A 17776-nucleotide genomic window follows, 5' to 3' on the forward strand; every position below is an offset into this window, starting at 1 on the left:
GCTGCCTCGGTTGAGCTTGACTCGGCTCAGTGTGACTCTGCGAGGCTCTGTTATGGCCGAGATCGCGCGATTTCGCCGTCAGTGGTTTCACGTAAGGAGGCACTGTCTGATGTGCAAGCACGTAAGCCTCGTGCGACTCCGGAATTCTTTAATACTGTATTGCACCGCTTTTTTCTTCTCCTTTTCATTAAGTCTCCCTAAAGCATTTGTTCGTACGTAAACTGATCACCAGCATGGAGTGAGCGACATGAACAGCACCTTTGTCATGGTAACACCACAAGATAACACCTTTTTTTAGATGCGAAGCATCTTATGGCGGAGTTCAAACCGGTGGTGGTGGTGGTGGTGGTAGTAGTGGTGGTGTGCGGCGTGACTACCCTCACTGCGCATGCGCGAACCCTCTCCACACACCTCCTCTCCCACTTCCCCCCTCCCCTTCTCCTCTCCCACTCTCTCCCTCCTCTCCCCTTCCCTCTCCACTTCCCCTCTGAAACGCGGTCTCGACATGCCGAAACACTGCTTCGCATCGCCTCATGGTCCCCTTTAGCGGAGATGGTGTGATTTTTCTTTTCTTTGTTTATGTCATTTCTTCATTCCTTTCTATATCTACCTATATAGCTGATATTTTACTTACAGTTCTTTTTGCATCCTCCCTTTGTGTAGGGCACTAAATTTAGGGTATGTTAGCACAAATAAGAAAACCTTTAAAGAGGCCGGAATGATCATAATTTGCCTATGAACTGAAGTTCATGTCTACTTTGGCTTAGCATAGATAGAGAAAGAGAGAGATGAGAAAAAAATGGTTGATCCCTCCGTCATAGGAATTGGAATAACACGAAAGGAAAGCGTTCCCTTACAGAAGTAACTGAATGTTTACTGTACATTGATATAAGAGAGTTTGCACAATGTATATTGATGTCTGGCAGCTATAGCACCGTTTAACGTGGATGCACCCACTTTGATGATTGGTGGTACATCTCCATCCCGACGACTAACGTCCATGTTAAGTGATTAAACAGACCCTTGTGGTAGCTGTAGTAGTTAACGGTGAAAGCGTAATCAGAGAACGAGGTGTGATAGCCAGAAGAGCGTCGCATATTGGACGCAGAACTTGGTCGCCATCCCGCGGCCTGTTAAAATGTGACTGAACACCAAGCGCCGGACTAGAAGGAAACGAAAAGCGCGTCGTGCCGCCCCCGTAGCCCGGCCGCGATTTTTCTCGGGGCAAGCGCGTGAGCGGGGAATGCGGTGTTACAGCCAGGTGAGGCAGGCGCGCGTCGCAGAGATATTGTTGGTTCGGATTAGCGTGATGCTATGAGCGAGGCCGACGCTTTTACGACGCTTGAGCTAAGGTCGCCACCTCGCGGTGTGTTAAGGCATTATCAAAATTGAACTTCTATTAAAAACGCACCGAATGGGACGGACGTGTAACGGTGTAACGCGTTACAGCTAGTGTTAATCGCGGAGGCCACAGTAATGACGAATTACTTTACCGCTAACAGAGGGTAACGCCACCCCGACGATTGGGAGAGTGGTAGATATAAAAGGCGCGTTTGTAAAGCCTCCAGAGTCTGTGACCGTGGCGCAGTAGCGCAGTGTGTTGTTGGGGACCGACCGGTCGTGGGTTCGACGCCCGTTGGCGGAACTTTTTTCCTTTCCCTTTTGATCGTGTAAATTTTTTTGACGTCATTTCCGTGACGGAAATACGTCACTGAAGTCTTGGTGGACCCCGGCATAAAACACTTTCGTGTTAAAAAACATGGCTGATCCCTCCGTCATAGGAATCGGTATAACACGAAAGTGAAACGTGTCTTCACAGATGTAGTGCTTATTGTGTAGTGATATATGAGAGCTCATACAATGTCTATTCGTGTTTGGCAGCTACAGCACCGTTTTGACGTGTATGCACCCATGTTGACGGCATGTCTCTATCGCGACGTCTAACGCCCATGATCATGATTAAACCGTTGTGGTAGCTGACGTTGTGAACATATATTTGGACACAGCAAATCGTGAATCTCGCGTAAGGATGATATCAACAAGCTCATAATCAACACTGGTACCCGGTATGCACTTCTTCAAAGCGTCGTCAATTAAGGAGAGAAACGGCACGGTGTGCGCTTTCTAACAATGGGTGACCGACGCCTGCGCTCATGCATACACTACCACACACTACGCTTCGGCAACACGGGAGGTAGAGGTTCGTAGCCTGAGCCGCAAACGCGTTCGTCCCGCTGTGCTCTGTCTCGCAGGCGCTAGTCTCGCTCCACCAAGGCACGACATTCGCCCGTCGAAATCGCGTCCTTTCTGCAACGCGTATTGCAGCAGTTTTATTAGTCGGTGCTCTCGCAATCGAAGCAGTCGGCGGCGGAGAAATCCCGTTGGTGCATGTGGAAGCTGCACTACTCCGATGAGCCGAGGCACGCTAACACGAAGCGAAAGGCAAAGAAAGAACGTAACCAACGTAACCACGTAACTGCGTCAAGGGTGCCTCGGCGACGCCAGCGCGGCCAGTGTACCTCGCTGGTATCGAGACGCTGTAACCATGCTTACGAGAACGGATAACTGGGCTAGTTTGTGGGAACTCAGTTTTTAGTTTGAAGTTTGGAGTTTTTTTAGTTTGAAGTTGGTGCTTGTCCTGTGCACTTATTCTTCGCTTGTGTCCGTGTCTCTTTGCGCTACCTGCCTTAACATGAGCTGCAACCATGACCTCCGATATCGCACACAATCTCGGAGTAAGCGCTAGAATGTGTCGATCGTGAAATATTACTTCTTTTCACCTCTCACAGACGGCGGCACCACCCCGCTCCGCGCCGCGTACCTACACCGCCAACAGAGAGCACCGTGCGAAAGAGAATGTGTCAAGATATAAGGCGCGGTCGCGCCGTGTCCAGCACTGTCGAGTTAGCTTAGGCGGTAGGGCGTCGGGCGCTTGCCGTCGCGGCCGCATGGTCATGGGTTCGATTCCCAGCGGGGGATCTTTTTCTTGGTTTTTTCTGTCTCGCCAGTTGGCGTCCATTTTATCAACGTCATATCAGTGACGGATGTACTTGGTTGGACCCCGGCATAAAACACTTTCGTGTTAAAAGAAGAAAGGCAAATAGCTCACTCATTCTAACGCCTCCTTCTGCTTGTTCTGTATCTTTTCTCTTCTGGTGGTGGTTCGGCGACTAGTTCTTCAAAGCTCACCAGAGGCGCGTTCAGCTTGCTCCCCTACACAGGGGAAAGGGGAATAGGGGGTGAAGAGAAGAGAAGGAATGACTAAATGTGATGCCAGTATGCACTCTAGGGATGCAGCGGCACTCTTCAGAAGTAAACGTGAAGAGGCGGGCGTACATAAGAGCTCAAAGAGAGCACGAAAGATAAAGAAAATGACCTAGATAAAGTTCTCTGCCTCCACCGTTTGAGTAATTCAAGACTCTTCAATGATAGAGCACCCTTCAAAGAGCTTAATGAAACAAATTCTTCCGGTACTTTGAATTTCATTGCCATAATTTTTACTCTAATTGAGGGTCCGCCCTGCTCGTGCAGTGCAAAATGTTACCAAGCTCTTCTGTTAAAAGCAGCAAGCTGGACGCAGGAACCCGAACCAGCTTCGTTCAGTCTTCTGAGTCACTTCCTTATTGTCGTGTTTGCCAAATTGACATAGCTACACGCAGAAAATAGGAAGTTTGTCATCCTGTGTGGAAAAGTGAAGTACGACTTCACTCTGTGTGCTCAACAACTTCAACATCTGCGACGAACGTGAACGAATACTTTTTTTCTGTCCCCTGTTATGAACGCCTGCCCATAAAAACTTGTACAATCGCGAACAGAGAGGGTTTAGGCGCTGAAAGTTCCGGCAGTTTCGGAGTAGTTGGAAACACGCCTCGCTGCAGAGAGCCTTCTCGTCTAAAAAACATACAATGAAGCCCTTTATATGGGCTTCCAGGCGTTAAGCTCAGAAACGGGGCAGACTTCAAAAGCTTAAGTGCAGCTTTGCCGCTTGCAACGCCACCGGTAAACAAACGACTTGTGAAACATTCATGGCATTGCGCCTGCCACGCTCTCTTTCTCTGTTCCGTAGTGCGGCAAATGCGCTTTAGAGAGCCTAAACCAGGGGTTTACTGAGAACACAAAGACGAGCGGTTAAAAGCGCGTCGCGAAGATTCTGGAAGGCAAAGAGAGAAAACGAAAAGGCGGCGTATCAAAGACGTGAGTCTCCGATAGCATTTGGAAGAAACGTGGGGCCTTCGGAGAGCAGGCTATGGTGTAGATCCTCGCAGACACGTCTTTTCGATTCGGGCTACAAAAGGTCTCGAACCGGTTTACAGGCGGTGTCAACGTAGCGCGCACGTCTCTCCTGCTTTCGAAGCACCAACGAGCTTTCTTGTCGGTCCTAGTATTCTGCACTTTAGTACATAATTTTATTGTCGTGCTCCTCTTTTATCCGCAACGCCTTAGGAATACCTGGCACGTTTGTTATCTGCTTCTGCGAGACAGTCTTCTAGCACTGCGACATGAGGTTTTTAACGCACTCCCGAGGGAGACAAAACGAAAACAATTTCTGAAACGGAAAGGTTATCTGTGCCTTCACTGGAAATTGTTCAATTGCTGCGATTCTCGCTGGACGAATGGAATATCAAAGGTTGATACACCCACTGGATGTTTTCGAGCTATCGACATGTGGTCCACGGAAAGTTGGCTTTGTTGGTCGTTCATAGCTACTGCGCGAGGAAGACAGCACGGAACTGTGTGCGTCTACTCCTGTCCTTTTGTCCTGCCCACGCGCTGTACGTATAACAGTCGCTAACAGCGCGCAAAGTTTTCTGAATTAGTACCTTGGCTATGATCTCTCAGTGATGAACGTCTTTTCCTCAGCTGGAATATACGTTGTCGAGAAAAAGACAAGAATTTCCTACTAGTAACGTCCAACTTCTTGCCACACACATGCTTTATACAATGAAACAACACTAAATCTCGTTGGACAGTATATTTCGTCTTAGTAGCTCTTCACTCTCGCCTGTAGGTAAATCTTGTTAGACAGCACGAACGCAGCATCAAACGCTCTCCCGTTCCTTCCTTCTTCGCTCTGTGATCGCATCGGTTAATATTTTATAACATTTCGCCTCGCTTACGTCAAACAGGGCGATCAAAATCGAGGGTCCTTGTTTGCCAATCACAATTATACTTCATTCCGAAGCAGCGGTGTAGTGAACCCGTACGGGCGACCACTTAAGACGCAAGGCCACCTCTGCTTGCCGTCGTCAGATCTGACGGGATTCTCGCTTTTCACTGGCGCGCTTCTTTAGCGGAAGAAATTGGAAAAATAAACGAAGGAATTGCGATCGCTATAAATTTCTTTCACTAAAGCATTGTCGATAGGCAACCGTGCGTGCCGACAAGGAAGGGCTGTAGGAAGAACCTGCTAGGTCGGGTTCTCCTTTATCGATTAACTTGTTGTGTCAGTGAGGAATTTTTTTTTTTACACGCGTATATTTTTTTCTCGCTATCTATCCGTGTGGTTTCCTCTCGCTTCAATCACAGCTCACTTTTTCAATGAAGGGGGGAAAAAAGAAAGGAAAGGCGTCTGGGCAGAACGATTTTTTCACCCGACCGATTCCTTGCCGAAAGTGGGATTTGGATTCGCGCACGAAGAGCACTTAAGAACTATTTATTCAGCTTTGAACTTTCCTCAAGAGCGCCCAGATTTTGGTCGGGAGCGCCGTGAAACGGCATTTATTTTCTGCACAGTTCAAACAGAAGATTTATTTAGTGAATAAAGCGCGCATAGACACCCCCCTCGATAAAGGGCTTTCAAAGTATGCTCCACAAGAATGAAATTTATCGACGTTAACTGAACCCGATGCCTTGTCTTCCTTCCTGACCAATTCGTTCTTTTTTTTCTCGACGAATGACTTTCTACTAAAGTGCGCAGGCGTTGGGTCCCGCCGAATTGACTGTGTGTTTTCTGGGTGTTTTCTTTATTTTTTCGGGCTTGCTTAGTGTCGCAACCCCCACGAACCTGGAAGGTGCAAATATAATTAGTGAAATTAGAGTCAAGGAAAGTAAATTTTACAGATGTCTGCTGTTTGGATATATCTGTTTTCTTTGAATGATAGCAAAAATTATTTTCATACAGAGGTCCGTCCGCACTCTCTCCGGTGAGCGGTGCTCCAGCCGTAAGTCGTCATACAGCGGATTGCTGCTCTTGGCCGATAGCTGACGTAAACAAAGAGCGCCGTTTGGATCCGATGCGCTTCTTGTCGCGGGGTGCACCCCCGTATCGGCACCACGCTCAATAGTGTTCTAAACTTACACAATAGCAACACTAGCGCGCACCAGAATGACACCGGGAAAGAGCGACCGCGTTTCGTGACGAACGGTCAAGGTCATGACGCACACTGACGTAGCTTCTTTCCCCCTTGTCTGGACGAAAGGAGAGAGAGAGAGCCCTTAAAGCGTGCGACAAAGCCCTGCAACTCAGCTCGTTCTTGAAGGATTAAAAAAAATTTGCGGAGATCGATTCTTGAGGCAATAAATTTTGATACTGAGGTTATTTGAGGATTACTTGGCAGAGTGCTTCAGGACCTTTTTACACAGTGAAGCTGAACCTCGGAATATCCAAGCTCAACGCGAGAACAACTACGCTAGTAACAAGAAGAATTCATGATGAAATAAAGTAGCCGCGCAAACACGGATGCAAGAGAAGAGCTTTTATCATGAATCCGCACCAACTAGCCCAACTTTCTGTCGTTCTAAGAACACTCCCCACGAAGGTGACCAGAGACGCACTGCGGAGAAGCAAGTCTATCGAATAGAGAGAATCGGGCCGACACTTACACGAGGCCTAACGACAGTACGGCTAACCAACTTCCCGATTGCATTACCTTTAACTTTGGGGGCTTTTCTTTCCTTTCTTCTTCCACTCAGAAACTACCTTCTACTCAGAAAGGCACTTCGCACACGCAAACCCTAAACTACACTCCCGCGCGCAGTGTTTGTTGCCACGATAATCGGCTCCAGGGCCAACTTCGTTGGCGTTCAACAGTCGAGTAAGCAAAGGGAGGCAGGCCCTAGCACGCGAAAAACTCGCTCGCGTAGTTTGGACACAGGCATGCCGGCTGACACGTGCGCTCTTCTTGCATGACCCACTCGGCCACGGTGGCCTCTGGAGACCTCTTTCCTGGAGCTGCGCAGCTGTTTCTACGACTATAGACAGAGTACAGCACCGTGGCGACGCGAGGTCTCACAACACGCCTGGGAATTGAGAAAAAAAAACTGGAAATAAACAAATCGAGGCCCACAAACGAAATTAACTCGAAGCGGCAACAAGAGACTCCCCCCAGAATACGACTGCCCTGTTCTCTGACTTCGCCGTTATCGGCCCTTTAGTGTGCCTCCAAACTCGCGCTCTGCTTCCGGGTCTACCCTCTCAGTGCATTCATTCTGGCCTACTTTCTTCCCTATTGAATGTTGTTGCTGTTTTCTGCTCTTTTCGTAGATCTCAACACCTTCTTGTCGAGCAGTGATCTTTAGGTTGATTTCCTGCAGTACAAGGCTATCTCTTTTGTGATGTTGAAGTGCTTCTGCGTGAAATGTGCAGCGGCTAGCAACGACCTCTGCTTGATAATTGTCAAGAACACTGCAGAGAGAGAGAGAGAGAAATATTTTAATGAAAAGCTGGAGATGCTAGCCTGGCTATTCGCCTGACATGCTACTCCAGGTGCTGGGTGGTGATTATGATATTGTAGCGAAGCCTTCGAGCTGAGTAATGGGTTGCGCTCTCCAGCGCCGTCTAGAGGGTCGTCCTCTTTGGTTTCTCCTGAAAGGACACCGCTCGCGCTGAGAGTCCATGTTTTGCCTTGACTGTCGCCATTGCGCATCGTCGCCGAGTGTCGTTAAATAAACACCTTAACAAATTGGTGGAGGTGCGTTCGGTTAAGCCATTCCTCTGCGGGTGGTAAGCAGTAGTTCTGCGGTGAACAGCATTGCACTCTTTGAGAATGGCTTCGACGACTTCTCGACAAGAAGACACGGCATCGATCGCTGAGAAGCTCCTGGGGTGGAGGGTGGAGAGTGACGCAGTATGAATCGGTATAGCAGGAAGGAGGCAGCATCGCGCGCTGTAGCCGCTGGGAGGGCGGCGGTTTCGGCATATCGCGTTAGATGGTAAGCAGCGACGATGGCCCAGCGATTACCAGCCGACGTCAGAGGAAGTGGTCCATACAAATCAATACCCACGCGCCCATACTGACGATTAAGGCAAGGTAATGGTTGTAGACCGGTTGGTGACACGTGCGTTGAAGGTTTTCGGCGTTGGCAATCGAGGCAGGAACGAACAAACTTCTGCACATATCGGTACATTCCTCACCATAAGTATCGTTGTCGAATGCGGGGGTAAATTTTGGGTACCCCAGAATTCGCGCATTGCGGATGAGAGTGGGAGGACTAGCATATTCCAGAACGCAGACTGTGGGGTATCACAAGTAGCCACTGGCGGCCGTCGGCGTTGTAATTGCGTCGGTGCAGTAGATCGTCACGAATGGCGAAATGGTGGGCTTGACGACGCAACGCACGAGTGGTTGGTGTTGCCGACGGATCAGTGAGGAAGTCTATCAGCGAGGCGATCCATTTATCCTTGCGTTGTTCGGCAGCGATGGTGTGAACGTCGATGGAAGAAACAGCAATCTTAGATACTGAGCATGGGGCATTGTCGTCAGGCAAGGGGGAGCGCGAGAGGGCGTTGGCGTCAGCATGCTGGCGTCCGTTGCGGTACAGCACGCGGATGTCGTAGTCTTGAAGGCGAAGTGCCCAGCGGGCGAAACGGCCCGAGGGATGCTTCAATGACGACAGCCAGCGTAGTGCATGATAATCGGTGACGACACCAAATGAGCGACCATACAATACATACTCTGATAAACACACACACACACACACATACACACACACTGTTTACAAAGTTTCGTTCAGGCTTGTGGCCTGCAAGAAAGTCAGCAGCGCTTTCGTGGCGCGTAACGAACAGGTGCTGCTTTGCCGTGGGCAAAGCAGCCCCTTGCCCACGGTCGCAGTTCTAAACACGAGTCCCGTCGAAGGTGCAAGGCCGCCTTCAGAGATCGTCTCTCTCTTGCGCATCGCCTGCATTCACATAGAACGTGTTTCAGGTCTTCTGGGACGTTACATTGAACGCACAATGGTGAGTCCACCAGCATGATTTTGCTCTTGTCTGTTAAAATCTCGAGGCATATCAAAGTCACACGATGGATCAATTTGAAATGTTGGAATACCTTTCTCGAGAAAAGATGCAGCGACACTAGTATGGGCACATGCTTGGCACTTCCAGCGATCCCTCTGGACAGATGCTAGTCACCAGTATTGGCCTCTTTACAAAGAACACTGCAGATCATCACGGGTAAAGCAAGCTCCCTCTCGCTCACGCATATATACTAAAGAAAATAAAGCCGAAGCGAAGAAGTTCCACGAGTATTTTTGATGGCGTCTACCCCGCGAGCATTTGGCGTTGCATTCGAGCTATCTGTTATCTCACCTCTCACAACCCTGAAAGGTAACTTATTGAACTAAAGATCGTAGTTAACGAGATGCAAGAATATCTGTATACATTGGTGCAGGGCGTAAATGTAGCGATAATTGGGCTTGTATGACTTCATGTTAAAATGTCTCAGGTGCGTGCAGAAAATGTAGATATTGATTGCAATGTCTCCGCGAAAATCGCTTATCAAACAAAGAATAATTTTGTAATGATTGAGTACTGCGAAAAAAAAAAAACTAAAACTTTCAACGTAAAAGCGCAAATGTTGGGGTGAGGACACTCATATTCTATAACGTTCAGGTTGAGAGAAACGCAGAAGAAAGTTCGATTCCTCTCCTTAGTCTTGTTATAACGCGGACCCTTAATTTTGATAACGAATACTTTGACCAGTAGCTATGTTGTACGATAACCAAGCAACCCGTCTTATAATGCACCATTCACCGTCTTTAAACCTGTCATGAGCACGTCTGCCTCCCCTGCATCCTACCGAAAAATAGAATATAACTCTAGAACATGTCGTTATCGGTGTGCAGCCTTTGCTGCTATTTAATTCCACCCCTGAGCAATTTTTTTGTTTAATTATCAATCTTGTTGAATTGCAATTTTGTTTAATTTTGTTTAATTATCGGTAAGAAATGCCACGAATAGACGATAAAAATGGTAGCTAATCAGAAAATAGACGCGTTTTGAAGAAATAGAAAAAAAAATGAGCGTGTAATATAGTGGTGAAAGAATGACATGAGGTAGAAGACAAAAATGTGAAGTAGTTTTGTTTGAACCGCCCCCAGCTTCTTGAACAAAAGAAGTCGTCATCTTTTGTTCAAGGAGCTTCTTTTAGCAGCCCCGATCCTTGGTTCTGCATCGGTGGTTGTAGCTCAGAATTTGGACAATATACACGTGGCTCAAACTTGAAATGACTCTTTCGTCTTGAACGTTGTCAAAGGCACATGTCTGTATCTGACAGCTAGACACAATGCCACGTCCTGGTGAAAGAGCAGAGTCACACACAAAAAAAAACAACAAAAACAAGAAAGACAGAGATATGTTAACGTGATGCTCAAGGCGGGAAAGTTACCTTACTCGTCCCCTCCAATAGGAGATGGTAAGGGCATTTAAAGAGACAAAATAAATAGAACTTAGCTACAGTGAAGGGAACAGAAAGAGGGAAGGCAGGGAGATTAACGAGAAAGAAATCCCAGTTGGCTGCCCTACACTGGGGGATTAGGGAAGGGGAGTAGAAAGATGAGAGGGAACATCCAAGTATGAGAACAGCATTCATCTGAGATTGCTCGGTGCGAAGTCTAATATCCCTAGATCTATCAGGGCCCATGATAACTGCGGCCCTAGAGAGTCTAGTTGGTTCGCCAAAAATAGTGATATAGCTGACAACAAAAACGACTGGTCTGAAAATGCCAAGAATGTTATTCGCATTAAATCTCATAGTCACACAGGTACATAAGCAAGAACCCGGGGATGTGAGAGTAGACATGAGTATATGGCACAGAGCAAACACTCGTTTATGAACAGTCGTATGCACGTATGCATCGGCATTCATTCAACAAGGCACCCGCCACGGTGGTCAAGTGGCTAAGGCGCTCGACTGCTGACCCGCAGTTCGCGGAATCGAATCCCGGCCGTGGTGGCCGAATTTTCAAAATGCTAGATACCCGTGTACTTAGATTTAGGCGCACGTTATAGAACCCCGGGTGGTGGAAATTTCTGGAGCCCTCCACTACGGCGTCTCTCATAATCGCATCGTGGTTTTCGGACGTTGAACCCCAACAATTATTATTTATTAAATAAGGCATACTTCGAATACGTCTTTTTGAAGTAATAAGCTTATTGCATATGTCTGGGCAATCTGAAGCTATTCCCGACCTATTTTTACAGTTTTACTTATTAACTTAGGTGTTCCTAAGTCGTTTGTAGAAAATAACTGCGACAAAATCAGGAACATAATGCATGGCTGCGCAGACACGGGCCTTCAGAGTAGTGGTGCATGACAGACGCCATAGGCGGTCATGTATTACCCTGAATGCGCAATCTGTTTTTCTTTCTACGCCCGTAAGAAACCAATGACAAAGAAATCACTAGGCAGTGAGAGAAAGTAGGACCAACCCCTTAAAAGTAAGCTTACAGGCCAAGCTCAACTGAAACTGCCGCTGCAATCTACATAATACTGGTATACGTGCACACCGAACGCTGTGGATGTCTTTAGGGTCTTCTACATCGACGGACGTGTCGCAGTGAACTATAGCGTATTGCGAATTTCGGTACTGAAAGTAGAGGGAATCGTCAAGTAGCTGGGGAGGGGTTGCTCACCTCACAGAAAAAAAAAGTGAACTTAGGGATGCCATAAAACGATCGGGAATACGCATCAGAGACCCTTTCACGTCATCGCGTTGTACTATTTTCTTAAGCAGGACATCAGCTCGGTACCATGACAATATACTGACCGCAAATGGCTTATAAAACGGAGGGATTAACTGATGGATTGTCCATACATCACAGGTGGATTATGTGGCATTTGAAAAAAAAAGGAGGACGACAAGAAGGGTATTTAGTACTTAGAAACTAGAGTAACACGTTGTAAATGTCTTATCTACTCAGGCATACGTAAAATTTAAACGAAAAGTTGAAAGTGCTTGTTGAGCAGCCTAGATGAACGCTTAACTCAGGCATACGTCGTCTCCAAAAAAGTTCAACAGAGGCGAACACACTGGTTCCTTAGAGTTTCTATATTTGGCCGCGTGAACTCAGCATAGCGATCTGCACTTTGTTATCGTCCTGATGGATAGCAGAGTCAGTTGCATCATACCGTCTCCCGCTGCGAGCAAGTGAAGTGGAACTTTCAGAGAAGTGAACTGTAATCGGCTTTTTACAACTTTATCTAGCGTCATCACTGGTTCATAGTGAAGTGTATGGGGCAGCGCTAAAACGAATACGAGGACGAGAAAAGACAGGACAGCGCGTGTCCTGTCTTTTCTCGTCCTTGTATTCGTTCTAGCGCTGCCCCATACACTTCACTATGAACCCTAACCAACTCGCCCACCTTTCCGTTATTCTGCAGTGCATCAGCGGTTGTTTAACTCTTGTGGTTTAACCTTCATGGTTGGTCACTAAACGAAAAGTCCTATGGCACACCAACTAAGATACCTGAATATTGCACTTAGATGCCTCTGGGACGCTCGTATAGCGCCTTTAGTTTAGTAAGCAACTTGACACTCATGCGAACTCGGTTCGCTCAAATAAACTTGCTAGTTCTATCTAGTTTGAGCGTACTGCTCGATCCTCAATGTTTTCAATAGCTTCTAGAACCGTTGAAAGCAAAAACGAAAAAATCCCGAAACTTTCTGCTTTCTAGCGCCAGCCAGCAGCGAGAAAACACGCCTTTAGCGGCCAAATGCGGTTGAGATGCGCGTTCGCGGCAATACAGAGGTCGATGTTGTACTCACACAGACTTTGCCCTGAGACATACTGAAACGAAATTATACAAAGCGCAGCTTCAAGTGCACGATTAAAAACACACAGGGTCCCTTATGCATTCGCCTAAGACGACTCTAAGGTGAAAGCCATCTTCTTATATTCTTCGTTTTCTCAGTAGATTTATTAATCCCCGTCCCCTCATCCGCAGGCTTTCTGTACCTAACGTGGTTTTGCACGGCCTCCGTGATCAGCCTACCTTTGACCAAGCGACGATGTCATGTGATGACGCCACCATATGACGTCACACTGTGTAACGTGTCATATGATGACGTCATGATGACGGCACGAATTTTGCCGACCTGTGATGTCATTACGACGTAGACATCATATGGTGAGGTCATCACATGACGGTAATTTTTTGCACCGCTGTCTCGACGCCGCCCACGCCGACAGTCAATTCTCGCGTTTGATGAGGCGTCTAAGGATTTCGCCTTAAGTTAATGAGTGGCTAACGTCAGCGGTGTGGTTACGACTCCATCGTCAGATTATCGTGGAACGAGGTAAAGGAGCCGCACTTAATGTTTCACATTTGTTTGATATCATATGGACTCATCACGAACGTTTTCTCTTCCCACCGGCAGTGGGGATGTGTCGAGGAGCGCGGGGACATTTTCGGTACCAAATTCAGTGCGCACACCTTGCGAGTGAGGATTGCACGTTGACCCGACAGGCCCTGAATGTCCGGAAAGAAAAGGTCCGTTTTCTTGACCCGCGAGAATGGAACAAACGCGTATAACAGAGCCGGGAACGTGCTGAGCCCGGAGGTTAACGGGTCGCTTGCTCGTCGCATTAGTGTCTCCTTCCCTAACGACGGCGGTCGCAGCGGCCCGGATGAAAGCGCTTGATGGCCGTACTCTTTGCGCGCGCATCAGGGCGACAGCGGGCGCATATCTTGACGCTCCCTCTCTCGCTTAGTCCTCTTTCGCGTTTTGTTTCTCCAGCAGATGTTCGTCGCACGGTCGCACTGGGGCAACATCAAGAAGAACCACTTCTGAGAAACCCTTAGCCAGGCTTTTTGGTCGAAGAATCGCTGCTGGCAAGAGCATAACGAGGTTGATGGTGTAGAGTACGTGGCAACCTGCGGTCACCGGAAGTGACTTCACGAAGATGTCGGCCAGGGAGCCGAAGGCCGGAAATGTCCGTGCTCTGCCGGAAGAATTAGGTGCCCTGGCCTTCGAATACACGCTGGATCCCTAGAAGCGAGGACACTTGAAGCCGTGTGCAACGGAAGAGAAGATAGGAGTGGTGACATGGCGCCAGGAAACAAGGGCGGAAACTCAGCCGTTGCTTTCGGATCAGCTTGCGCTCTTTCAGCGTCAAAAAACGTAATGAATAAAAATTGCACGGAGCGGGACAAGATGCGATGGGGAAAATTTTACCAGCGGAATGTCCAGAAGTTTCGAAACTGGCGCGGCGGAAACCGAGTGGTCCTTATTAGGCCACGAGTGAATCACCGGCAGTAGCAAAGACGTCGTCAGGCTTGCTTTTTCTGTGACTTTGTTGCTTAACTCAGGAAATGCATCGCTGGGCTGTGGACCTCTGCTGCGTCGCGAAATATACCGATAGACAATGTCAGACGGAAGTCCCGCTGTGGCTTCGATGTTTCCACGTACAATGTGCTTTGTTAAATTGCTACAAAGAAACAGCGGCATTCTCCGACACCTTCTCTTGTTTATTTTCTTGGCCCGAATGAGTCGGAGGGTTCATTCTTTCGCAGTGCTCGGCTCGCCGCTGCAATGTAATTGATCGCAATCACTGCAGCCTCTGTGTAGCTGCTTTCGGTCACAGTAACGACGCCAACAACAAGAAAAGACGGTATGCATTGATATAACAAAACTGAAAAACCCTTGGTAGAGCGAGGAGTGCATGATTTAAGTTCGGCCGTGTTAAGGTATTTACCCTGAAAAATTCTTTCCTACGCTCGCAGCCAAACTTAAAAGAGAATAACGTCCAATATTTCAATTGTTAGCGGACAAAAAAAATATATATAAATGCAGCAATTTCAGTCTTAGAAAGAAGCAAGAACACGGTGTTAATATCGTTGGGAACATCGGTGACATTATAAAACACGCGCATGTTCGTACCAGGACTCCAGTAACTTGGTCTTAATATGCCACACAAATAACGAAGTGTGAAACTATCGCCCTCGTTATTAATATTTCGTTTTTTTTTTCTCCGAAACTTGCAACTTCTTTTTTTTTATTGATATGATATATAAGGAGATGTTGGCGCACAATTATGGCGCCGGCTACTCCTTAGCCCTTGAGTGAAACTTGAACACATATCTTAAAGTAAAACATACAAGGCAGTTCTTGCAACTTCTTAACCACACTGCGCTTCTTTTTCTTTATTTCTCTATCTGCAGTACGGTTTCACAATCAGCTACCGCAAGGAAGGTGCCAGGCAATACGAGCTGAAAGCCGAAACTGAGGCCGAGTGCAACAACTGGGTACATGCCATCGACTGTGCAAGGTAAGCCTACCGAACGAAGCGCACTCGCCTTATGCCTATGTCGTTCGGAAGTTCACTTTAGACCACTTGCGTTTCTTTAACGTGCGCCTAATAAACCTAGGTACATGGGTGTCCCTGCATTACGCCCCCATAGAAATTCGGCTCCCGTGGCCGGGAATCGACCACGCGTTCTTGATATTAGCGGTGCGCCCCCTTACCTGCTATACTGCCACGGTGGGTCCCTATGGGAAACTCTGGTGCTCGTCTGCGATCGCCACAGGTCTGGCCACTCATCCACCTCTGTGATAATCGACAGTATGCATGGATGGCGAACCTTTACATTATGTGTCTAGATTTCGTTTGTGTGAATATTGGGGTTTTGTGGCCTTCTCTGTTGACTAGACTCTTGTTCGTATGAAAGTACTGGAACTAAATGCTTGGGTGTTCGTCCATGTGCCGATTTGTATAGTTTTGTGCTTGCCCACTACTTTGCGACGGCATCTATTATGCAAGAGGAGTAGCCGGCGCCACACATTGGCGCCAACCTCTCCTTGTATACACTTATCTAAAGAAAAAAAATTGAGGGGATGGTGCTGAACTATGTTATTGTGACTTCAGACGGCCTGGTGACTTTTCAAATTGACCTTCGACAAAACATATCGCTACCTGTTGTTGAAGGAAGATACGTAGGCCACGCCCTATAGATTAAGACGCGCCTTTGTTTCAGGTACGTCGTGCAGATGACGGCATGGTTATAAATGATACAACTTAACGTGCACAAATACATACGAGTTTGCCGTAGTTATAAAACTGTAATGTCTTAAAAAATACAGACAGAAAGCGTTGTAAATAAGGTAAAACACTAAAGCTGAGGAACATTCACGTGGCACCCATCATTCTCCGAGGTTACTTCACTATCACAGCGCTGAAGTTTTTTCTAAACATTTTTCAGAAAACATTATGGCATAATTAACGATAGATATGGACGAAAATGAAAGGGCAGCCATTACAGCTATCAACAGCGGACGCCAGGTATATCAAAGCTCCAGTACAAAGGCGGTTCGCCCTGTTGCATTGTAAATAATGTCCGCTACTCTTGGGCGTTTTAATGTGCTTACAAAGGCGAGACCGTTGTACTCGAGCACGGGCAGCTTTGAAGAGAATTACGACATATAATGAACACACGGTTTCAAGGAAACTTTTCTCGGAGGTTATGTTCGTCCCAAATTTAGTACGGGCTTTACCATTAAATGCGTTTGTTCCCTACGTGATTGCGGCACCTGTCAAATAAATACGCATACGTATAATTTCGCGCAGGCACTCTTGACAGTCAGAAAAAAAAAGAAAAAGGAAAAGGCTGAAAATTCGCTCGTGCTCTGAGGACGCGCTTTCCGTTCAACAGGGTTTATCTCATTCAATATCTGTATGTGCACTGAATACTCATCGTGCGCTCCCGATGTCGCTAAATATGATTTACCGGCCTGAAGTTACAACTAACGGGGTATTGTAAATATTCCAATCTCGTTATCTCTTTCACTTCCCCTTAAATTAACGGCACGTGCGCGTACGTAAAAATAAAGGTAATAATTGGCGTTCTCGAAATCGAGCGCTGATGCGGTTATTTAAAGCGTGACAAAGAAATTCCCTTCGAAGAGCCTCCTCTTTACTGAACCATCCAGAAAATCTCAGTGTCTGAATAGCGATTCTTTTTTCTTTTTTTTTATCTTGCTTACAAGAGATGACGGGCGTTCATACGTCACTCGCACACGTCTCCACTCACTCATGCTCTCTCGTTTCCAAATGTCGCTCGCGACTGCCCCTGGGCAACGCGTGGTTCTTACCGAAAAAAAAAAACGCGAGGCGGAGGAGTCTGCCTTCGTCCTTTTATCACGCTGACGCGTTCAGCAGACTGTCGAAACCACTCGTCTCCGCGAAAATGAAACAGTTTGCCGGGAGAGACGAGACCTTCATTTCAGCGCCCGTGGCGAGAGGCAAATTAAAATAAAGACGCCAAGTACGTGCACGAGAAAAAAAAAAGGAAAGAAAGGGAGATGCAGAAGCAAAAGGCGAAAGCAAGGGTGTGCCCGGAGAGCAATAGCGGGATGCTCAAGGACACTATACGAGAAGCGTCTTCCCTGCATCTGACACACGCTGGTAATTTCTTTCGCTCAAGCGCCGAACTGGGATTTTCCAATGGGGGCAGCAACGGAAAAAAATAAAAGAAAGCCAGGTTTGGTAGATTTTCAAAATGACGCGGCGACAACGACGCTTAACGTCTTCTGGGTCGTCGCTTTTTTTTTCTTTTTCTTT

The 17776-nt window shown here is 47.3% G+C and overlaps 1 protein-coding gene across 4 annotated transcripts in view; it reads left to right on the forward strand.

Moving 5' to 3' along the window:
• Positions 1–17776, forward strand: part of LOC119386236 (ras-specific guanine nucleotide-releasing factor 2) — a 403649-nt gene that overhangs the window by 286528 nt on the left and 99345 nt on the right. For all 4 annotated transcript variants that reach the window (XM_049413775.1, XM_049413776.1, XM_037653567.2 and 1 more), the window contains one exon: positions 15381–15487. In XM_049413775.1, the coding sequence (XP_049269732.1) occupies positions 15381–15487 (107 nt within the window). The remainder of the gene's footprint in view (positions 1–15380; positions 15488–17776) is intronic.

Source organism: Rhipicephalus sanguineus, chromosome 3 (genome assembly GCF_013339695.2).
Source record: "Rhipicephalus sanguineus isolate Rsan-2018 chromosome 3, BIME_Rsan_1.4, whole genome shotgun sequence".
In the NCBI taxonomy this organism is placed as follows: Eukaryota; Metazoa; Arthropoda; class Arachnida; order Ixodida; family Ixodidae; genus Rhipicephalus; species Rhipicephalus sanguineus.